At 35.5% G+C, this 25,824-nt stretch overlaps 1 protein-coding gene across 2 annotated transcripts in view; it reads left to right on the top strand.

Moving 5' to 3' along the window:
• Positions 1–25,824, top strand: part of TRHDE (thyrotropin releasing hormone degrading enzyme) — a 372,106-nt gene that overhangs the window by 241,869 nt on the left and 104,413 nt on the right. For both annotated transcript variants that reach the window (XM_026001636.2, XM_072742405.1), the window contains one exon: positions 20,885–20,950. In XM_026001636.2, the coding sequence (XP_025857421.2) occupies positions 20,885–20,950 (66 nt within the window). The remainder of the gene's footprint in view (positions 1–20,884; positions 20,951–25,824) is intronic.

Here is a 25,824-nt window from a genome sequence, read left to right on the forward strand (position 1 = left end):
TCTTTATCTGCTCACCCGTCAGTGGGCATTTGGGCTAGTCCTATAATTTGGCTATTAGTATTTAATGCTGTTATAATCATTGGGATACGTTTTTTTTTTTTAATTACTAGTTTTGTATTCTTTGGATAAATACCTAGTAGTGTGATTGCTGGATTGCAAGGTAGTTTTATTTTAACTCTTTGAGGAACCTCCACACTGTTCTCCAGAGTGGCTGCACCAGCTTGCTTCCCATCAACAGCGTAAGAGGGATCCCCTTTCTCCACATCCTCACCAATGTTTGTTTTTTGTGTTGTTGATTTTAGCCATTCTGACAGGGGCGAGGTGATATCTCATTGCAGTTTTGATTTGTATTTCCCTGAGGATCAGTGATGCCTGACGCATCACTAACAGTGTAATGTGTAACTCTTCATGTGTCTGTTAGCCAGCCATCTGTATGACTTCTTTGCAAAAATGCCTATGTGTCTTCTGCTCATTTTTTAATTGGATTATTCATTTTTTGGGGTGTGGAGTTTTATGAATTCTGTATATATTTTGGATACTAACCCTTTATCAGATATGTCATTTCTAAGTATTTTCTCCCATTCCATGGATTGCCCTTTATTATTATTTTTTTTATTGTTTCCTTCACTGTGTAGAAACTTTATATTTTAATGAAGTCCCAGCAGTCTGTTTTTGCTTTTGAAGAAGTTGCCAGTGTCAAAGAAGTTACTGCCTCTGTTCTCCTCCAGGATTTTTATGGTTTCAGGTCTCACAGATAGACCTTTAGTCTATTTTGAATGTATTTTTGTGTGTGGTGTAAGGAAGTGGTCCAGTTTCATTCTTCTGCATGTGCCTGCCAGTTTTCCCAACACCACTTATTGAGGAGACTGTCTTTTTTTCCCATTTAATATTCTTTCCTATTTACTTGAAAATTAATTGAGCATATAGTTGTGGGTTCATTTCTGGATTTTCTATTCTGTTCTAGTGATCTCTGTGTCTATTTTTGTGTCAGCACCATACTGTTTTGATCACTACAGCTTTGTAATATAGCCTGAAGTCCGGACTTATATTATTATATAGCCTGATGCTTTCAGCTTTGCTTTTGTTTTTCAAGTTTGCTTTGGCTGTTTGGGGTCTTTTGTGCTTCTCTACAAATTTTAGGTTTCTTTGTTCTAGCTCTGTGGAAAATACTGTTGGTTTTTTGATAGAGATTGCCTTAAATGTGTGGATTGCTTTGGGCAGGATAGACATTTTAACAGTATTTATTCCTCCCATCCCTGAGTATGGAATGTTTTTCCATTTCTTTATGTCATCTTCAATTTCTTCCATCAGTGTTACATAGCTTTCAGAGTACAAGTCTTTCACCTCTTTGGTTAGGTTTATTCCTAGGTATCTTATTGTTTTGGATGCAGTTGTAAATGGTACTGATTCCTCAGTTTTTCATAATGTGGCTTCATTATTGGTATAGAGAAACGCAACAGATACTCGTGTGCTGATTTTGTATACTGCAACTTTACTGCATTTGTGTAAAATGCCTCTGGCAGTTTTTTTTTGCCGTAGCTTTTTGAGTTTTCTATAGAGTATCATGTCATCTGCAAAGGGTAAAAATTTTTCTTCTTCCTTACTAATTTGGAGGCCTGTTATTTCTTTTTGTTGTCTGATTGCTGTGGCTGGAACTTCCAGTATTACATTGAATATAAGTGGTGAGGGTGGACATTCCTGTCTTGCTCTTCACTGTAGAGGAAAAGCTCTCGGATTTTCCCCATTGAAGATGATCTTAACTGTGGCTTTTTCATGTATGGCCTTTATTATGATGAGATGTGTTCCCTCTAAACCTATTTTGTTGAGGGTTTTTATCATGAATGGATGTTTCATTTTGTCTAATGCTTTTTCAGCATTTATTGAAATGATCATATGGTTCAAGTAGGATTTATTCTTGGGTCGCAAGAGTGCTTTGATAATCTGAATTCAACCCATGTTATACACCACACTAATAAAAGGAATTATGAGAACCATATGATCATTTCAATAGATGTGTGTATTATTTTTAATTGAAAAGTAGTCTATCCTTAGGTCTTCTATGTTTCCTAAGGTCAGTCATTTCTAAAAGTATCAACTCTTTTAAATCTAAATAATAATATAGTCTAATGAAATATTTAGAAATTAACTAGCCCAAGGAGTTACAAAATAAAAAGTTTCTGTCTAGTATTATTTTGGGACTATATTATTGAAATTTAGACTTACATTTCTTTGTCTTTACTATATATAACCTCATAGGACTATGAGATACTATACTAGGGTTTTCTGGTACTGTGTGTGTGTGTGTGTGTGTGTGGTGTGTGTGTGTGTGTCTGTGTGTGTGTGGTGTTTGTGTGTGTGTAAGTATCTGGCAATTTTTAGGTCATTGCCTTTTTTCTAAAAGTGATACCAGTGAGCTATGGTAGAGAAGGATTTGGGAGCAGCAATTTTTGTAGATAGCTGGGTTAGATGGATGAATAAATGAATAGATCAAAGAATGTGCCAGTTTGGAAATGGGCTAAACAGGAGTCCATACACAACTGTTTGATTGTGGCAGGTCTGACTGGAGAGTATTTTTCTAGTTTCTGGCAGCTTAATACTTAAACTCTTAACACAAAAAATATATAGTTTATTTAAACTGCATTTTAAACTACAATCTACATGTTCCATTGGTGATTAATGCCCAATATTAAGTTTTTCATGGATAAGAAATACTTTCCTTCCTTTGAATATCTTTTGTAGTCTTTTTTTTTAAATATGGTTGTTCTTTAATTCCCAGTGGAGTTGAAAATCAACTGAGCATATCTAGTTAATTTTTTAAAGATTTTATTTATTTATTCATTAAAGACACTGAGAGAGAGAGAGGCAGAGACACAGTCAGAGGGAGAAGCAGGCTCCATGAGGGGAGCCTGACGTGGGACTTGATCCTGGACCCTAGGGTCACAGCCTGAGTGGAAGGCAGATGCTCAATCGCTGAGCCACCCGGGTGTCCTGGATATTTGGTTTATAGAAGCTTTCCTACATTTGAAAATTATCATTACATGTTTAGATGCCTCTTTTTAGTGAAAAAAAATCTGTATATCTAGTTTTAAAACTTTTTATCCAATCTCCCGTTTTTCTCTGATATCCCTCTGACATTTTTACCTATAATTTTTTTATAGCCCATTGTTATTTCAAATCGTGTTCAATATCATGTTTCTTTCCTGCATTATATTTTACATCCCATTCTGAAAAGTACTTCCAGATACTTAGTATACTCATGAGCAAATGGTCATGCATTCTATTGTTGTGCTTTCACTGAATTGATTTCTTTATACTTTTTTCAGATAACTTATTGCTAAAAATCCTCTTTTTTTTATAGCAACTGTAGACAACAGCAATTACTTACTTTTTATCAGCTACTGGTAGACAGTTTAGAAGTAGTACCTGAAGATTCCAGCTTTTTTTGACTTACCAAGCTCATAATTGATATTTTATGTTGCTAGAATGTCTACTTTACAAATGTTCTAGTGATGATGTGTAATAGTTCCAAATTATTCTTTTTTATTTAGAGAGAGAGAGATGGGGGAGAGAGGGACAAAGGCAGAGAGAGAATCCTAAGCAGACTGTGTGCTGAGTGTGAAGCCCAACACGGGGCTTGATCTCCCAACCCTGAGCTCATAACCTGAGCCAAAACCGAGAGTTGTACGCTTTAAACAACTGAGCCACCCAGGTGCCCCCCCCAAAATTATTCTTTAAAAGTAAGTATGTGGAGAGATTTTCCCATTACTATTAAAATCAGTTCTTTATAACCTTCAAACACGTTTTTGCTGGTGACATGAGAACTATACACAAGTGCCTGGACTCTCCTGAAGTTCACACTTCTCCAAGTATCACTTACAATAGGGCTGCACCTGACATAGAGTCAGTGAGGTGTCTGCACATGGATAGCTAGACTTATAGTTTTATGACTTTAATATAAATACCAAAAGCACCTTTTGTAACTAAAGGTTATAATTTAATGGCTGAATGGATGAAATTATTTATGAAAAGATACTAAGAAATTTTGAGAATATTAGAGCAAATCTATAAAAGAGAATCTTGAATTTGGGAATCCCTAAAGAAAAGGGTCACTGTAGATGGATAATAAAAATAATAAAAATCTGCATGTAGCTTTACACAACCATTTTCTTCCTGACATCTCCACCTGGATTGGTTTCTAGAAAACAGGAAAAATATTTACCAAGAGTTGTTCTTTGTTTCAAATAATGTTGCAACCATACTTATTTACTGCTTTCTTTTTTTTTCCTATTGTTTCCTATTAACATTATACAGTTAGTACATTTACTTAGTTCTCTAATTTAATAGACATATATGAATGTCGAGTCATGTAGCGAAGTGCTGGGTTTCCCCTCCTGACTACTGGTGGTATCATAAACATTTGTTATATTTGCATTCTCAAAATAAGACAGACTATGCTCTATGTCAAAATAAATACAAAAATGGATATTAAAAACAATGGTTGTAGGAAAATTGTAAGAACATTTTAAATTCCAGTTTGAATTAGGAAGGATTTCTTAGAAAGAAAGGTGATATTAAAGACTTATGTTAGAGTTAATACCTGATTTGGGGCAACTGGGGCATTTCAGCATGAAGAAGTTATTCAGAGTCCAGGATAATGGAAATTTCAGGGAGACCAGATAGACAGCTCTTTACTTATTTCTCAAAGACAATACAGGCCAGAATCTGAGAGAGGGATTATAAAGGAAAGACATATTTGAAAAAATAGTATTCCCTTAAGAGTCATTTGCCTGTTCATTTTCTTTTATCTTTCAATAAGTCAAATAAAAAATAGAACTTATGTGTACTGTATATACTTTATACACTTCAATATTATATATATCGATATACATAATAAAAGTAAAACTTAGAAAGGTTGAAAGAATGATTTTAACCGTGTAACTAAATGTTGTGCTTATAAATTAGTTTATAGGTAACTCTCAAGTGTTTGAATATTTGGCTTTTTGATTATTAGATGAACAAGTGAATATTTAGATTATTCAGAACATATTCAACTTAATGTATCAGAGGTTAACATTGCACTCTGATTTCCAGACAAAATATCCTACTGACACTAAAATATCATTACACCACAGTATGTTGTTGTTTGCATAATAAACCATATTTACTTAAGTTATCAGCATTCGGTTTAATCCAGCAATGCCTCTTTAAGAAGTACCATGTCCTTTTAAAATATTAGGCAGAAATTGGGGAAGCATTTTGTATTCAGAGCATATCTAAAACCTAATTCATAATGATTCTGTTGAGTATTTAATTTGTGACATTTGCCAGCACAATATTATGCAAGTGTCTTTAAAAGTCTTATTTATGTAGCATGTTGGATATGCCTTGTTCACTAATATTAATTCATGTTGTATTTTTCTTAATAAGCTAAATTTCGTATGGGTTTCCAGCTGTGATAGTTTAACTCCAGCAAGGAACAATTGTTCTACAATAAGTGACAACGATACCATTTGTTGGCTGATATTCAAAAACCACAAATGATATTGACATCTTTGTGCAATTACTTTACAGCCTGTTGTTTTCAAGTTCTCAAATGATTTTGAGATTAAAGAATATTTAGAGTTTTACAAACAAATGGTGTTTCTTATAATTCTTTTAATTAATTTTACTCATTGAACACTATTAATGGTTTGGGACATTTCAGCTCTTATTTGATTCAGAAATAGAAAATAGTAATATTTTTACCATGTATTGTTACCTTTGCTTTGCTAATACCTTTGCACTGTAATGAGAATTACAATATGTTCATTAATAATCTTATTTTTAAAAGAAAATTACTACTCCTAAGATCTGAATTATTTAAAGAGTTACTCTAAACGCTTGGCTAATTCAATTCAATTTGTTTCATTTTTCCTCTGTCAGATAAATTAATTTTATATAAATAAAATGGTAACACAAAAATACTCCAAGAATGATCCACAGATAAATCATGGAATAAGGGGTTTTCACCATTAAGATCAAGCTAAGAGGAATTCAAGATTTATATAAAACAGAAAAGATTGAACTAAATGGAGATTAATTATAAGGTGTTTCATGTTAGCAATTTTCCCAGAGACCTCTATATTTAATCAAAATCTCAAGAAATTTTTCAAACAGAGAATAAGATGTGCATGTACCCAAGACCCAAATTTACCAAATATCATCATTTCATTATTATCTTTACATGTCACTTCCTCTCTTCCCCAGGATCTCAGTAAACATATATAACTCTATCTCATCCATATTTTTATGCTTGGATATCTATACCCTTTATCTTCAGTGCTATACGATATGAGTAAAGCACAGTTTGTAAATCTGTCCCCCATCTGTTGATGGACACTTGGGCTCTTCCCATAATTTAGTGATTGCTGATAAGGCTGCTATGTTTATACATCGGTGGCCATGTGTCCCTTGGAATTTGTATTTTTTTTATCCTTTGGGGAAATACCTACTAGTGCAATTGCTGCATCATAGGGTAGTTCTATATATTTTTAAAGATTTATTTATTTGAGAGAGAGAGAGAGAGAGAGAGAGAGAAAGCGGTGGGAAGAGGCAGAAGAAGAGGGAGAGTCTCAACCAGACTCTGCGCTGAGCCTGGAGCCCCACGTGGAGCTTGATCTCAGGACCCTGAGGTCATGACCTTAGCCAAAACCAAGAGTCAGCCACTTAACCACTGTGCCACCCAGGCAACCCCTAGTTTTAACTTTTTGACTGATGAATCGATAAAGAAGATGCAATACAAACACATATACACACAGTGGAATATTACTCAGCTGTAAAAAAAAAGAATGAAATCTTGCCATTTACAATGACATGGATGGAGCTAGAGTACATTACGCTAAGTGAAACAAGTCAGAGAAAGACAATGACCATATGATTTCACTCATATATGGAATTTAATTTTTTTTAAGATTTTACTTATTTATTTAAGAGAGACACACATAGAGAGAGAAACAGAGACACAGGCAGAGGGAGAAGTATGCTCCCTGTGGGGAGCCTAATGTGGGACTCGATCCTGGGACTCTAGGATCACGCCCTGGGCCAAAGGTAGATACCCAATAACTGAGCCGCCCAGGAGTCCCTCATATATGGAATTTTAAAAATGACACAGATGAACTTAGGGGGAAAAAAGAGGCAAATCATATAGCCGACTTCTAACTATAGAGAACAAATTGATGTTTGCTGGAGGAGAGGAAGGTGGGAGGATGGGTTACATGGGTGAAAGGCTTAGGGAGGGCACTTGTGATGAGCACTGGGTATTATATGGAAGTGATGAATCACCAAATTCTACTCCTGAAACTAGTATTATTACACTATCAGTTAATTAAGTGGAATTTAAATAAAAACTTGAAACAAAATCAATCAATTTTGGCCCCCCCATTCTTAGACTCAAGTTTGTTTGCAGTTTTTGTTTATTTGAAGGTATTGAAATTTGAATTAGGAATGAGAAACGCTGTTGCAGATGATGTCTCTCCCCATATGTCTGGGTGCATCCGGTGCAAGTGCTTTGCACCGTGTGTATACCTGCTAGAGAAATTCCTGAGTGATGGCTGGGTGTGTGCATCTGTGTTTCTCCCGTCGGTCTACCTTCTTCCAGACAGCTAGTACTCACGTTCTATCGACCCTCCTCACTCTCTGCATTTATTTCCCTGAGATACTAGAAAAAAAAAATCGATGCTGTCCCTCCTGCAAAATAGGACCCTCTCCTGTGGATCCCAGATGCTCTGGGGCCTTGCTGCAGTGGATGGCCCAGGGCTGGTGGCTCCTCCCCACATCCCCGAGGAGCCTGCTCCCCGCTCCACACACCCCCTCTCCACACGCATTCACATTCCTTCTCTACCTCATTACTCTTCTCTGCATTAAATGTCATATTTTGTTCTCAATAAAAATCCTTTGCCTTACGTTTTCTTTGCCAGGCGTCTTCTTTCAGTCTTTGCAGCCTCTTATTGTAAAATCTCATTTCCTTTGCTCCCTTCTCTTTTGAAAATAATTATACTTTCACTTTTACTCCTGGACCAAATTTTTCTCATCAGGTCAAAAATTAACTCCACATTGAAAAACCCAATTAGTCTTCAACTTAGTTGACTTGCTTTCTCCAGCATATTTCATCGTGATTATCATTCTCCCCTTGAAACACCTCTTCATTTTGTTTCCTAGATGCCATAATCTTTTTTCCCTCCTTTTTTTTTGGTTCATTACCAGCTCACTGGCCATTCCTCCCTCATCTTTTTGATGAGTTCAATTACTTTTCTCAGACTCTAAGTGTGGAAATACCTCAGGACCCATTCTTCAGAATCTATATATGAATATATATTCATGGTTTATGTAATATATGTAATTACATAGTTATATATATTTATAATATACATTAAAGTAATTTGATTTTTATACTTTATAATAGAAAGTATAAAATAATTATAAATATGATGGATAATAAATATATAAATAACATAAGTGTATATTATAAAATATATAAAACATGTTTAATATAATATAAAATATATATTTTTAATCTATACTTGCTTCTTGGGGTTCCTAGGTCTCTAGCTCCAATTTCTCTTCTGAATTTTAGATTTCAGAAGGCAACTCTGATTTCTCTGCTTGGGATGCTCTTCCCCAACTATCAACAAGGCTTACTTCTTTTGATTTCATGTCTCTGCTCAATATCAATTTATTGCAGGAATCTTCCCTAATTATCTTACATAAAATTTGAGAGCCCATCTCCTCCAGCACTCTCCAGCACCCTTACCCTGCTTTATTTTTCTTCATGGCAATAATTGGTACTTGGCGCAGTTACATTAAGCTGTTTATTAACTGTCTCTTCCCCTAGAACGTAAACTCCGTGAAAGTTCTATTTGGTTTGTTCTCTGCATTATCTGCATCCTTAGAGAAGTGCCTGGCACAGTAAGCACTCGATAATTGTGTGTTGGTTTCCAAGTAAATGAATCTTTAAGTTTACCGCAGCGTGCCCTTTTCTCCCCCTATGTGATTGTGTAAATACCCAGGCTAGAATGTTTCCTCAGGTCCTTATCTGTACTTAATATTATTGAACTCCCCAATTTTTTACCTGGTTTGTTAAGGCTATGAAATGCTATCTTTCTGTTTTAATTTGCATTTCTTTATTAGCAAAATTAAGTTTCTTTTGTGTATTTACCACCCTTTGGATTTCTTATATTTTGAATTTTCTGTGTATATCCTTTGCCCATTCCCTCCCTCCCTCCCTCCCTCCCTTCCTCCCTCCCTCTCTTCCTTCCTACCTTCCTTCCTACCTTCCTTCCTTCCTTCCTTCCTTCCTTCCTTCCTTCCTTCCTGTTTTCATTTAAATTCCAGTTAGTTAACATATAGTGTAATATTGGTCTCAGGTGTACAATAGAGTCATTCAGCACCTCCATACGTCACCCAGTGGTCATCACAAGTGTGCTACTCAATTCCCATCACCTGTTCCCACCCCCCCAATCTGGTAACCTTAGCTGTTCTCTGTAGTTAAGAGTTTATATCTTGGTTTGCCTCTCTCTATTTTTCTTTCCTTTGCTCATTTGTTTTATTTCTTAAATCCACATGTGGGTGAAACCGAATAGTATTTGTCTTCCTCCGACTGACTTACTTCGCTTAGCATAATACTCTCTAGCTCCATCCATGTCATGGCAAATGGCAAAATTTCTTTCTTTTCTGTGGCTGGGTAATATTCTGTAGTGTATTAGATATCTATCTATATGTGTTTATATCTCACATATTCCTTATCTATTCATCAGTTGATGGACACTTGGACTATTTCCATAATTTGGCTATTGTAGATAATGCTATAAGCATCAGGTTGCATGTATCCTTTTGATGAATTAGTGTTTTTGTTCCCTTTTGGGTAAATACCTAGTAGTGCAATCGCTGGATCATAGCAAATGATGTCGGGATAACTGGACAGCCACGTACAAAAGCATGAAACTGGACCACTTTCTTACAGCATGCACAAAAATACATTCAAAATACATGAAAAACCTAAACGTGAAACCTGAAATCGTATAAATCCTGGACCTTAGCAGATTTCTTGTAGATATGTCTCCTGAGGCAAGGAAAACAAAAGGAAAAATAAACCATTTCTTTATGGGACTTCATCCTTTGTCCATTTCCCAAAGGGGTCGTTGTTTTTAAGTTCGTGTGCTTTATTTATTTAATCACTGATTAATGAGAGTCTTTTTTAATATTCTGGATACTAGTTTTTTGTTGCTAGTCAGACTGTAATTTATCTTTTAATGTATGATGTCTTTTATCATACAGATGTTTTTAGCTCTGTTGTAGTCTGTCCATTTTCTCTTTTATGCTTCATGCTTTTGATAATTTTATTAAGTATCCTTCTTTAATGCAAATTCTTAAACACATGCTTTCCTATTTTCCCTAACATTTTAAAAGTTTTGCATTTTATGTTAAGTTCTTTAACTGACATGAGTATTTTTTCAGTTGTTTCCTTTCGTGTGTCATGATGTAAATGCAATTTCATTTTTGTTTAGAGACTCAACCTTCTCGGTGCTATTTATGAATTCCCTGTGCTCGTCGCCCTCTTCTGTAATACCAGCTCTGTCAGCTATCACCGGGATCAGCCCCGGTGCCTCTGCAGTCCTTTGTTCTGGTCCCTGATCTATATCTGTATCCCTGCTTCACCCTTTCTGCCTTACTTCTAACTATTATAGCTTTTTAGGTGTGATTTCGGGTATGATAATTCTCCCTGTCTTGTTCTCTTTTAAAATTGCTACTGTTAACTGTGCCAATCTATATGAATTTTCAGATGAAGACGGTTTCTAGGAAAAGTCTTTTGAAGTTTTTATAGATTAATTTTGACATTTTTATAATAACAGCTCTTTCTAGCTTAATAAGAAATATAGTTCTTCTCTGTTAGGTCCTTGTGTCAGCTATATGATTTTTTTTCCATGAAAGTGCTGAATAATTTTAAATTTCTCCATATGATACTTGGTTTTCTTATATTTGTACATTTTGTTTTTGAGAATACGACACTGTACATTAATTATTTAAATTAGTTTTTACTAATTCATATCAACTCTCTTGATTTTTATATACCAGTCTGTGTCAGGCAACCCTCCTGCACTCTTTTATTGATTTTATAGAGTAATTCTATACATGTGTCTGGATTTCTGTTAATTTGTTGCTTTATTGCTATCTTTTGCTTCATATTTCTGTTGTTTACTTGTTCTATTGTACTGTTAATGTAAGTATTAACAGAGGTCATTTTTGTCTCCCATTTTAAGGAGAATGCATATAATGTTTCACTATTCAGTGTATTTTTTGAAGATGCCCTTTAACATGTTAATGAATTCCCTTCTTTTCTCACTTTACTAAGATATATTATTTTGAATGAATGCTAAGTCATAGCAAATGTTTTTCCCACATATATTGAGATCATTATATACTTTATCTCTTTTAGTCCTTGATGTGATGAATTATACATAATATATACATATATATATAATTTCCATACATGATCAAAATGAGATTAGACTATCATTTACTTTATCCAGTTTGCCGGGATCCCTGGGTGGCGCAGTGGTTTGGCGCCTGCCTTTGGCCCAGGGCGCGATCCTGGAGACCCGGGATCGAATCCCACGTCAGGCTCCCGGTGCATGGAGCCTGCTTTTCCCTCTACCTGTGTCTCTCTCTCTCTCTCTCTGTGACTATCATAAATAAATAAAAATTAAAAAAAAAAAAAAAAAAAGGTTTATCCAGTTTGCCGATCAGTTACATAGGAATCAAAAAAGTGCTAAGATTTTGCTCTTTTTTTTTCTTCCTTATAGTAATTTGTATAAGGCAAGGGTAACATGTTACAGAATTTCCTTTAAAGTTGAGTTGCTGCAAAACTGTTTGGCATGGGTGTGTGTGTGTGTGTGTGTGTGTGTGTGTGGTTTTTTTAATTTTTATTTTTTACCAATGATTAGCATTTTTACTTCTTGGCTCTAGTTTTATAGAAAATTCTTTTTATCTAAGTTTTCATATTTATTAGCATGAGTTGTTATAGTATTGCCTTACTATTTTTAATTTTTCCAGTGGTTATATGCCCATCTTTATTCCTAATATTGTTCATTTGATATATTTATTCCTTCTTTTTTCCCCTTGAGCAATTTTTTCCAGAACTTTTCTATTAGTCTGGATACATCTGATATATTTTTTCATCTTCTCAACCATTTCTTTATTTTATGTTCCATTTATTTCTGCTCTTATGTTGTGTCCTTCCATGAACATTCATTTGAATTTGCAGTATTGTTATGTTTCAGATTTATTTAATTGAATGCTTTCATGTAATTGCTATTTCGGACACTGTTGAAAGCTCCCTATTTCCTTTGTCTCTGGATCTGTGGTCCTCATTTTTGGTTTCCTATTGACTTAAATATAGATTGCACTGTTTGAATATCATTGCCTGGGAATAGTAAAAATGAAAAGTCTCCAGTACAGGGGAGATGCTGAATTTCATAATGGGGAAGATTGAGGCCTATGTATTGGCTACGGGCTCAGGCTTGGATTACTGATTTAAAAACAGCAAGGAGTTGGTGGATACTTCTCTTAGCCGGGAACATCTTTCACTGGCAATGGAAAAGTTATAGCATTGACAGCTAATAGGTGTGTCAATAAGTCTAAATGACATGACCTGCTGCATCCAGTTGTGGAAAGAAGAGCAGTCATATGAAGCGATTAGTGAGGGATGTAAAATAATTTGATAAATTGTGTAGTCAGGCTTAAAGGATTTATGACTGCAGCAGAGAGAAAAGCGTTGAAAGCTAATATTTGTGGAAAGTATTCTATGACAGTATGGACTTTCCCTGTCCCTTTGAATAACATATAGGACTTAGAATTTAAGATTGAAAAGGAATATTACTGCTATTGCAGTAAATAGTATGATTAAAGCATGATGGCATAAGGAATGCTCATGGGATAATGAAAAGATCAGCTTAATTAGAGTAGAAACTGATTATTTGGCCATATGGGGAAAATGTGTTGGTAGGCGATGGTGAGTTTCATTGTGTATGGACTTGATTGGCTACTTTAAGAAATTTGTTAAAAAGCAAAGAGTTTAGGGGTAGGGAGCTAATATAAAAATGATGGTCATGAGGAAGCCAGTCATAACAATTACATACCTATCGAAGTGTATTAGATGCTAAACACTGTTTCAAGTGCTTCCTATGAATGATTTAAATAAATACTTAGAAAAATCTTGCGGTGACTATAATCTTCATCATCATCAGCAGCAGCAGCATCACCATCATCAGTAGTGGTAGTCATTGTTCTTATATTTTAATGTAGGTACTGAGGGAGCTCATCCAGTGTGCCTAAGCTCTTCATCTAGTAGGTGACAGAGCTAGGACTTTTAGCAAACATGCTTCTTCAGAAGTAATTATCAAAATTAGTCTGGCGTGGTCCATAGGATGGACTTGAGAAAGAAAATGCATCTGGGGTTGTTCCTGGAAGGCTGTAGAACAATTCTGCTGTGTAATGATTGGCCTCAGAAGTAATAAGCCAAAGAGGACTTCACGCTTCCAAGCACGGGTGACTGGAGCAAGGGGACATTAAGTCTCCTTTCTTATGTTGAATCAACTTTCCTTACCTTCCTTTGCCCTTTTTTTCTCTTCTTCTGCTCTCTTGCCGCATCAGCCTTTCTTTCTGGTCGTCAGTTTATGAGTGAGCAATGTACAGGATTAGATATTTATCTTTTTCTTCCTCAAGACCTAAACTTAGCTATCATACTATTGTAAAAAAAAAAAAAAAGAAAAAAAGAAAAAAATCGTATTTTTGAAAGACCCTGGAGGATGTAAGATATGCTTTTACTCCAGACCAAAAGCCATCCTTCAGGACCAAGTCCCGTGAGAACACCATGTTATCTGCACACATATCCAGTTTTAATGCACAGACATCATTTAGAAATTTACATCTTAAAAATACTTTGATTTAGAATCAATGGGCTAATCCTTCCAGTAACTTAGATAATAACAAGAAAGTTCTACCTCATGGTTTCTGTGCGAATCCAAGAACTCAACAACTTGAATAGACAAAACCAAGTCTGGAGGCAAGTTCTAGTAACCACAAACCCCTGTGCAACTTCGGATAAATTACTTTGTCCTTTGGCCTCAGTCTCCCCTATAGGTAAACTGAATATAATGATACATTATTCCTTATCTGATTCTGTCCTGAAGAAGGGCAAACACATCTATAACGGGAAATGTAAGAATATACCCACTAAAGGGCCTCTTGAAGAGTAAGAAGGGGAAGATCTGGTTTTGGTGTGCATGCTAGTTATTATTAAGGTATACAAATGGCCAGCTTATTCCAGTAATCTGCCCCCCAACTATTTATATTAGTTTGGACCTCAGCATTTAAAGTTGTCCTACTGGGTCAGATTTCTAAGAAGAAGACACTGTAGTGCATGAGATATTTATTGGGGAGAGGAGCCCATGAAGGTAGGGAGAGCCTCCTCAAGACTACCCTGCAGCTCACAGCCTGTGCAAGGAGCCAGGGAAGGAAGAAGGAGTGGGTGATAAGAGTTTCGGATTGCAGCCTGTTTGCAGGAAACATTCATCCAGGCCACTGGAGACTCTTTAGAGCAGAATTTCCTGTTATAGGAGTCCCTATCTCAACAGGGTGGGCCCACCTTGATTAATTGCACTGCTGTGCTTAGTCATTGGGTGTGTGTGCACTGAGGAAGGCCCTGCTTTTGTGGTGGCAGATGCAGAGGGCCAACAGTAGAAATGTTAAGTAGTACATTTTCATGGCTGCCATATCCACATATAGCATCTGACAAAAAATCTTACTATTTTTAACCTCGCTAGTGTTTTTTATTTTTTCTTGCTCAACCTGTCCTAAACCAGCTTTGTGACTCCTAGTCTAGCCACATGTTCTGTTATGCCAACCAATTTATATCTTCTAATTCATCCCCAATCCTTTGTATATCGGTCAACTATTTCAACTATGTCTCATTGAATTAGATTCCCCTCTTTTGGGAAACATCTCCTGATTCCAAGAAATGAGTAACTCTAAGAATTTCCTTTCTTTTTATAAGTTCTTGCTGTCTCCAGTGTTTCTGAGGAGTATCATGTAACTATTTTGATTTAGGATCAAGAGAATGTAAACCAGGTTGGTTAAGGACACTGATATTGGAGTTGGATATAAATGGATTTCTAATGCTGTGTCCATAACTTACTACCTGTGTTCATTTGGGCAAGTTACACCACCTTTCCAGCCTCAATTTTCTGATCTGACAAATAATATAGTGATATTTTCCTCATGGTGCTGTGAATATGGCATCTAGGAGGTGCTTAATGAATGAAAGGTACATTATTAATCATTTCAACTTGGACTTATGAATTTTCTGCTCATTTCCACATTCTTGCTTCCTCATTACCTTTACACTGGAGTTACTTCAAACCTAGTTCCACTTTCCAATTCACGTAATCTCAGGACTATATCCCCTGTATTACTGAGAAGTGACAGGCTATCAATTATTCAGTATTTATTGAGAACCTACTATGGGCCAGGAACTATTTTTTGCAATGAATCTACAGCAGTGAGTCAGATAAACCAAGTGTTCGACTTGATAGAGTTTACAATCCATTCCCTCAACTTCTGGGTTATATACTTCAGAATGTCTTATTTATCTTTACTTCCCCTTTCTGCCATTGTCTTGCCTCAAGGGAAGATTGTTCTTATTGTTTTCCAAACCATAATTCTTTCTTTACCCTGCTATCCTAGAGTCGTGGTCCAAAAGCTCTCTCTTGATCTACTGTGTTTCCATTAGATCATCTTTTTCTTTGCATAAAATTTTCTCCCATAATCTCAAAAAGAAAAATGCAAACAAACCTCATGTGAACATGCTTACTGCTTTTTTCTTTCTTCCTTCTGTTTCCATTGTTTTTCAATCTGGCTTTCACACCAAGTCTACTTAAATAGCTCTTGCTTAAACGTGACCTACTCTGGACTTCTCAGCTATTTTTTCCCTTGAAATCTGAAGCACTTATTCTTAAAACATGACACTACTTATACCCGGTACTTCTTCTGTTTTTTTTTTTTTTTTTTTTTTATCACAATGTGTCATCTTTTGCTCTTAATTCCATTTCTTCAGTGATTTTTGCAATGGTTATTTATCGGGTGCCTATTACGGGCACTCAAGTGAAGATCATACCGACTCTGGAGAGAGAGAGTCTAAGATTCTATTTTCTCTCTCCTTCACTAAAACCTTCGTGCTTTTCTCTTAGTGATCTCACCCACCACAAATGCTAATTTAGGTCTTCAATCATAACCTGCCACTGAACTTCATTCCTGTGGTTGCATGTGCCTTTTCTTCTTCTGGTTCCCTACCTGTTCCTCAAACTCCACAAGTTTTAAACAGCTGTTACTGTATTCACTTACCAAGTCCTTCCTTCCTTTTTTTTTTTTTTTTAGCCCTTCCTTTTAAATTCTACATATCTGCTAATATCATCTTCTAGTCACAGAGGCTTTAAGGTTGAAAGTAATCTTTGTTCTATTCCTTAAACCTGTCTATGATTTTATCTTCATTGTTACCGTTATTTGCTTCTGCTTCCAGTGCTTTTACTTCCTCCTTGGAGTATCGTAGATAAGTCAGTTGAACAGTGCAGGGATGGGGGCATTGCCACCCAATGCAAAAACCTGTGTATAACTTTGACTCCCCCAAAACTTAACTACTAATAGCCTCCTGTTGACTGGAAGCCTTACTCATAACTCACATAGTCAATGAGCACCTATTTTGTGTGCCAGGTGTATTATATTCTATATTCTTACAGTCAAATAAGATAGATGCTACGTTATTAAAATCAGAAGGGAGAGAAAACACATACTGTACTGTACTTATTGAGAAAACTGTGTGGAAGTGGACCAGTGCAGTTCAAATCCCTGTCGTTCGAGGGCAAACTGTACTTTTAAAACCACCTTTCCAAAATCCTTCCTCCTCTTTCTAATAAGATCTAGTTCCTTAGCCTTGGCACTCACTCTTTTCTAATGATGGCTTACACCTTACTTCCCATCGGATCTTCTGTTGCCTGGGTTTATACCCTTTGTCCCTCAGTGTCACCTTCCCTACTTGTGCTTCTCACTTTCACACCCACGTGACTATACAAAGGCCATTGTTGACATTCTTTACTCTCTGTTTAACTTTGTTCCTGGAATCCCATCCGTCTTTCAAAGTCCAACCCAAGCATTTACTTTCTTAGACCCCCCTTTATCCTGCATCCCTCCAGATAGAAGAACTTTCCCCTCTTCGGAAACAGAATAGAATATTTTATTTCTTTGCCATTCATTGTATATAATATATTGTATCTTCCCATTTCACTTAGGAGGCTTTGAGGTCCTTGAGGACAGAAACTTGTAGCTTTCTTATTTTTATTCTACAGGATACTAAGTTCCCTGCCTTACTCAATAAGCATATGTTAAAGGAATAAATTAGTTGAGAAGACCTCCCTCTCTTCCAAAGTGATTGCTCATCACTAATGTACACTTTAGTAATAAACTGTGTATCCTGGCGGAGTGGCCTTCAGGAATACAAAGTAATTGCTGTGCTTTTACTGACTTCTCCTGCTCTCTCACCCAGTTATACTGTTGAGAGGAAACCTTCTCTGAGCCAGGCACAGGGAGCAGGGTACCAAGTCATGAGGACACAGCCCTTTCTCTGGAGACCTTTACTGTCTCTAAGATGGACACGCATATGGAGGCCTAAAATGTAAAAGGAAAGAAATTTTAGCCCAGAACTTCAATGAAAAAAGTAGTCCATAGAGAAGAATTACTACATAAGGAATGGGTTTATAAGCATACTTTTTTGGAATATTCTTTATGAGATTTTAAAAGAAATCGGTCGCTTCCATCTTTGTATCTCCCTGAACCTTAGTGTAGCAGATACAGTGATGGGTTTTCTTTTTCATTTTCTTTTTCTTTTTCTTTTTCTTTTTCTTTTTCTTTTTCTTTTTCTTTGTCTTTGTCTTTTTCTTTTTTCCTTTTCCTTTTCTTTTTCCTTTTCTTTTTCTTTCTTTTTCTTTTTCTTTTTCTTTTCTTTTCTTTTCTTTTCTTTTCTTTTCTTTTCTTTTCTTTTCTTTTCTTTTCTTTATCCTTTTTAGTGATGGGTTTTCTTGAGCAAGTCTTTATAAAAATCTTGTAGAAACAGTGTATTTATTTCCCATAAAGCTACTTTAGGCTGCCCAACATCCATTTTCTTTGATTGGGCCTAGAATTTTGAATCACAAGTGAATATAAGTTACCATATTTTAAATGATATTTACTTGGTGAAAACAATGTTTCAAAGATATGCTGAAAGGGGATTTGGTGTTTTCTTTCTTTCTTCTTTATTTTTTTTTTAAGGTTTATGGTGAATTATGCTCGCATGAAGAGGTGTGATCTTTGTTATGATCCATACCTAGTAGGTGCTCAGTATATATTGGCTGAATGATAACAGTTGGAGAGCCCATCTGTCTGTGCAGTTCTTTGATATAGGGATTTTCAAAATTTAGCTTTGGAAAGAAAAGGCTAGTTAAATATAGAAGAGTGCATGCTACTCTGGAGAATTTTAAATGTTCAAGTGGGCAACACAGACACATTTTCTAAAAGTTAACTAAATTACACAGTATAATAATAAAAGAAATTCAGTGGTATTATATAACTTTTAAATATCGATTATATTTCTAGGTTTTATTTCCTGTTAGCACTCAACCAAGACAGGAAAACGGGTACATTCTTTATGATTAGAAAGGACTCTTGCCATTAGACCATGCTAAATTGATAGTTTTTATAGCCTGACAAGAGACCAAGTCATCATTACCTGGAGGGAAACACTTAAATCATCTGAAGATGGCTATTCTGTTCTGAAGGAAAGTTTGAGTTGACTGCTTGAGATTCTAAGTCTCACTTCCCAGGTGGCAAGGGTTAGTTTTTGCTGCAGAACTGACAGTTTCTACCCTCTGGGTGGGTAGATTAGCCTGGGAAATGTATAGGAGGAGAGCTTGTCAAGGAAATTCAAGGAGCAGAGCTGATAAGTTCTAGAGGGAATTCTAACCCGGTCCTGTGATTGAATCATAAGCGCTTATATTTTATGGACTTACACAAGTGTGCAGAAGATAAAGAGGAAGAAGCGAAAGAAAGAGCAAAGAGTGGAAGGTGTGGGAGGAAAATATATCAGAAGAGGCATGAAGCTCTATGGCTTGTCCAGCTTATCATTTGTTGAGTTGTGAATAAAATACCAATTCTGGGAGCATTTTTGGTGGTGATTGAAATTTTTTGAGACATTTCTTTAATGGTGATTCATGGAGCTTGAGTTATTGGATTGCATTAAATTCCAGTTATGGGAAGTAATCTTTAACAAATAATAAAAATTCATTTTTGTATCCCTGGAGTGGCTGCCACAGTTCAGTTCCAGGCAAGATGAATCCACGTGTGGTCCGTGTGATTGTCTTATGAAAAAGAGACAACTAGTAAGAAATGAGTTGTTGGAGGGTATGAATTTGTAATGAGTACGGATATTGTAGCTGTCAAGGAGCTTTCTCCCCCCGAAAACCAAGCTGTCATTTATATTTATACTTATGTTGCTCATAACCCACTGCTTCGTAGCTAAAACAACTTAGTGCAGATTGAAACATCTTCTTGAAGCCTCATTTATATTTCACATACGAATTTGTGATTATCCAGGCTTAATCATCATTTGGACTGTTTTGTATTGATTACGTGTCTATCCTTTCACACTGATACTGTTCTATAGTATTATAGTCATTGTTGTCAGTGAGGTAAGCTCTGAAACTACCATTTTCTTCCATTATTCTAAATATTTATATCGATCACATGTTTTACTTGGATGTTTGGTTACGTCCAGCCTCTAAACAAAGTAGACAGGAAATAAAAACAATTCGCCTGATTTAATACTAATAACTAACACTCATTTCACAGTTCCTGGTTTTCAGACCCAGTTCGCCTTATATATAGTAATTCATGTGAACTTCAGAGCAGTTACAGTAAATAAGGCCTATTAGTTGGGGCGCCCCAGTGGCTCAGCAGTTGAGCGTCTGCCTTCGGCTCAGGTCATGACCCTGGGGTCCTGGGATCGAGTCCTGCATCGGGCTCCCCGCAGGGAGCCTGCTTCTCCCTCTGCCTCTCTCTCATGAATAAATAAATCTTAAATATCTTTTTAAAAAGTAAGGGCTAAAAAAAAAAAAAAAAAAAGTAAGGGCTATTACTGCCTACACTTTACAAGGTGAGAAAAGTGAGGAGCAGAGAGGTTAAGTAATTTTCCTGACTTAAACATGGCAAGATGAGTGTCAGAGCCAGGATTTGAGCCCAAGCAGTGTGAATACTTGGTACTCCCTACTCCACTTTTATAGCTCAACTTTTAGTTGAGCCAGGGGTAGAGTAAATGGCTATGTTACTCCAAAGCTGTATTTTAATATGATTATTTATTAACATGGGTATTCGTCCCTTACTAGATTATGAGCTTGTAAGAACAAGAACCATGTTTTATTAACTTTGTCATATACAGCGTTCAATAAAAATTTTATTACTCTTGAATTACAGCTTATTATTGCCTTGAGATACTCACTCTGTCCAGGAGACTGTCCTGAGAAGTCACTGGTTTTATATCCACAGAACTTTTAGATCCACAAAATAAAAAAATTCAATTGCTATCTGTGAGGTGGGATATTAGATTCATGATTCTCTTGTTTCTTTTCTATTTACAAGAATACAATAGTATGAATGAAGCAGACTTTTTAATTGATACAGGATAATTTTAGAACCGTGTTACTTGATTGAAATTTTCTTCTTCTTCTTCTTCTTCTTCTTCTTTTTTTTTTTTTAATACTGTTTCCTACAGGGTGCTGCTCTAATTAGAATGCTGGCTAATTTTATGGGCCATTCAGTATTTCAAAGGGGTTTACAGGTGAGTAAGATGCTTTCTATTCTTTCTCACATTTTCCTTGTCAATATATTTATTCTAAAGTGATTTCACAGCTTGAGAAATTGCCAATTCAAAATTGCTGAATTTGTTGGGAAACTTTAAGATGAATAAGGTAAGCAGTGTCTTTCCATATGACAAATGAAAGTGGTAGATAGGATTCTTACTGTATCAACTGGTGAAACTTGAACTGTTATGCAATTTAGATCTGCTTAACATGCATTTTTAAATTGAAATATTTTTCAAATATGCGAGATTCTCAATAATTGACATAAGATTTCCTGAAAGCCTACTTCTCTTTCCTACGATATAAAAGTTTATACAAAGTGAAAATAAATTCTGTTAGCCTTACTAAAATTATGTATTTGAGAAAATCTTAATGAAATTTTTGAGACATGTGCCTTTTATGTTGTTGTTTTATGATTGATATGCATAAATTATTTCTTCCAGAGATGTTTAAATGTTCTTACCATTGGAAATACAATGTTTTAAATGAAAGAAAAAAGAAACAGTGTTATCATACTGCATTTACAGTATGGAGTATGGAATCTAAGAGTGATTCTTTAAAAAGGAGGATTCTTAAACTTTTTAAAGCAAACACAAATATAGAAAAATAGAACTTTTATTCCATTGAATCTGTTGGAGTAAATCATGTTTCTAGCAGCTGTGATTGATGAATTATTTATGATGCATTCTGCTACTTAGAAGTGTCCTTTAAAGTAAATTGATGTTCACCTGAAATACAATTATGCTAAGACAGAGAGAGCAATCAATCTTATCTGTTCTTAGTAAGCTTTTCATTTTGAAATTTAAATAAACTACATATGGGATGAGGTCATATTTTAGTAGTTTAATTCTATCTTTACCCAAAATAAACTAAAAGATGAAATACAAAGCAAGAGTTAAATAGGTTATGACAGGGCTACATGTACTTAACACAACAGAGAAAAAATGTATACATTTGTTGAAGAATAATTTCCCTTAGAAAATATTCTTACCGATTGGTTCCAGCAGGGGCTGAAACTTACTTAAATTAGCTTTTTCCATTCGGGACACCTTCAGAATAGCTGAATTCTAGTGAAACTTATTTGCCGGGTGCTAAAGTCTCTATTCTGATCACATCGTCGAGATCTTTTTTTCTCAAGGAGGGCCCTCCATGAATATCAACTGTCTCTCGAGGAATGTCCTTCCTATCCCCAATCCTTTGTTTTTCCCCATTGAAGTTGTAGCGTGACAGTTCCAGAAACTAGCTAAGCTTTCATGAGGGCAACACAAATTGAATTTGATTTCCTGGTAGCAAGTTGATGTGAAATCATTTTCTGTATAAATTTTTATTGTTTTTCCTCATCTGTTGTATATAGAGTTGCTCAGCACATTGAATAACTCTAGTTATATTATTTGAAAAGGATTATTGTTTTGCAAAGTTTTTCTTTATCTTGTTGTTTTCTGATGGTATGCAAAATGCATCCACTTTTAATATGTTCTTTGCTACGGACCCACTGTCAGTTTTATTTGAAAAAGAACATGCCCTTGGACTCCTATTATATTAAACTTCTATTTGAAGCTTGTATTAATATGTGCCTTTATGCTCTGATGCTTGATTTGGTTAATTTTCAGCTGAGGGGACTCTATGTTTGTCAACATTGCATTTCATTTGCCTTGTGACATCTCATTGATCAGATAGCTCTGTATCCTTCAGTACTTCGCTTGCAGCTTTATTTATACTCATCACTCAAACTGATTTAGTGTATCATCAGCAGTTTGGATTAGTTTACAGTAGATCCCTATGTCTAGGTGATAAATTATCAACTCTTGTGCATGAAGATGTATGGGCTACATTTTGGAAATGACCTCCCGAACAGACAGTTGGTGTCATGGTGCTGAGTGGTCACCGAGTTGATGTTAATATATTTCCCATCCACCAGGCTCTGGGGAATCTTGGCTTACATGTTGCTGTGGAAGCTAGTCTGGACCGTCAGTGCTTACCTCTGTTGGAAAATATGTTAATTGTCTTTACACTAACCATGGCTCTTTCTATGTTGGCAAATGGAAGTTTATGTTCCAGACAGATCCAGAGTTAGGTTTACAGGTGGAGTCAATCCCAAATTGCAAATAGTATGTTTGTCATCTACATTTTTTTTCTCCCTCCTTTCTTTTTTTGTTATTGTTGTTGTTTTTTCCCCCTCCTTTCTTTTCTTCCTTCCTCCCTCTTTTTTCTTGCCTTTCCTCCTGTCCTCCTTCTTTTCTTCAGTTTATTCCTGGGACTTTTCATCTTCCACACAGGGATAAATCTTATAATGGTAATTTCTTCTAAAATTTGTGTTCTCTTAAAATTTTTGTATCCTTACAACCTGTCTTAAACCCTTTTGGAGACAAGGCAATATATTTTATGAATATAACCACAAACATATAAAATACCACACAGTTGACCTTTGAACAATAGAGAGGCTGGGGCACTGACCACCCCCACCCCCACCCCAAACACACACAGCCAAAAATCCACATATAACTATTGATGATCAAAACTTTACTAGTATCTTACTATTAACTGGAAGACTTACTGATAACAGTCAATTGACACATTTGTATGTTATATGCATTCATTGTATGCTGTAATCTTATAATAAAGTTAGCTAGAGAAAAAGTGTTATTGAATGTTAAGGACAGGAAAATACCTTTACAACACTATACTATAAAAAATCCACGTTTAAGTGGACCTGTGTAGTTCAAACCCATATTGTTCAAGGGTCAACTATATATGGTATCTAAAATACACAACATAAAATTTATAATCTAATATAAGTATATACTAACATATAATATATATTAATAGCTATAAAATAATTTTTAAATATAATATTTATCTATTAAATATAATAAAAGTGATCCAGAGAGGTAGTGGGTTTCTGGAAAATTTCTGGATCAGATCAGATGTTCTTATTTAACTTATAAAGTATCTTGAGTATCAATTCCACTGTATTCATCTACTTTTTGCATTGGAAAATATATTTTCCATTTCAGTTCACACATATATTCCTCAGTAGGAAGGGACTCTAGAGACTTTTTGAGAAAAGCTTTTGTACCTAATAACCATATAATTCATTTGATCAGCTATTAGAAAGTTGAATAAATAGTTTCATACAGAATAATCACAACTTTCCTTGATCTGGTCTTCTTGATATTGGTTTTGGTATGTGTGTGTGTCTAATTCCCTTATTTCTTGAATTTTATTTGATGCTTAAGTGGTTCAGTTTAGCATAGGTTTAAAATAAATTGCCCCAAAACTTCTTTTTGTAAATAGACAGTATGTACAGTCATAAAAATTTAGTCCTGGCTGTCATTAATAAGTCAGCTTCTGTTTTGATGTTTAAATTGAAAGTGAAATATAGAGCAAACCAAGCATGAACCCCTGTTGGATTATGTATGCCCTCATAAATAACATATTTTAAAGCATAGAAATGTTTATATTTTTGCAAACTCTATGTATCTACTGTTTTACATAATCTATTTCCCAAAATAATGGCTGGTGTATTTTGGGAAGCATGAGACAATGAAAATGATTCTCATTTCTGTTTCTAATTAATGGTAGGCTTTCTACAGGTCACTGAATCCTTCTTCACCCCTGACTCTATAGTTATGAAATGCAAGAGTTGGACTAAATACTCTTTAAGATTTTTTTTCCAACTTTCAGATTCTCCAAATGTAACATTTATTTGATGCATTTTACTAGTTAGACAATTTGGGTTTAATACTTTAATTTGGGAACAGCTATTAATTTTATGGAAAAATTTGTAAACTGGATGTGCCAAAGTGAGTGACTCCCTGTTCTTGAGTCTTTAGTTATTATCTGAATATTAAGGCTATAAGACCTTCCATGTACTGTAACCACAGTCAAAACAGACGAGCATTTGTCATTACAGAGATTTTTGCTGGTGAAGTTTCTTTTTGTCTACTACTAGGAAACTATATTTCCCTTGCTTTTTAGTTATCTTTTGTATTTTGATGCACTTCCATATTTTGCTCTGAATACCTCACAGGTTTATGATTAAGCTGTGATTGTCTCAGGTGACATTTTCTAAGGATTTTTTTGCAATTTCTTGGTGATTTTTAGTGTATACACTATCTTTCCTAAAGTCAGAATTTCTACTTGTAGTCCTGGAATCGGCTGGAGTCAACAGTACCTTTGGGTCTGATGGCGTTGAGGTGCATTAGAAGAGGAGGAGAATCAGCTTGGTCTTAAGGAGAATCAGCTTCCTCCCAAATGAAGTCATTTGTCATTAAAAGGGATTCAAACTAGTGACAACTAACTTTTTTTAGAGAAAAGAAGAGCTGCTTTTGACTCCAAAGGAAGTTCAGTGGAATTTAGACTTTCAAGGTCCCCATTCCAATTCTCTCGTCTCGTCAGAACCAGCCTTTCTTCTCAAAGACCTTGTAATTCTGTATTCTCTGGTAATGTTCTATGGAAGCAATCATTTGTTTTCCCAAAGTCTGTTCTTCCATTTAGACAAATGCAGATGATAACTTAAGAAACTGTTGGACCCTAAAAACCATAGATTCCTAGGACCTCATTCCCCATAATCAGTCATCTAAATCTAATCAAGGCAAGAATACAGATTGCAGATTCCCAACCTTGAGGGTCTGTGTGCTGGAACATACCACTCCTGGCACATAATACAGTAGCAAAACCAAATTCATTGTAGGTATTTCAAACAGAAAGGGATTTAGCATCAAGTATATGAATTTTCTAAAACTGTTGGGAGGGTTTGAGGAGTAAAGGGCGGGGAAGCTACTGCTAGGCTTCAGAAAATCAACATATTTAGCTATCACAAAGACAAATACCCATACACTTGATGTAGTTC

This window comes from Vulpes vulpes, chromosome 16 (assembly GCF_048418805.1).
Source record: "Vulpes vulpes isolate BD-2025 chromosome 16, VulVul3, whole genome shotgun sequence".
In the NCBI taxonomy this organism is placed as follows: Eukaryota; Metazoa; Chordata; class Mammalia; order Carnivora; family Canidae; genus Vulpes; species Vulpes vulpes.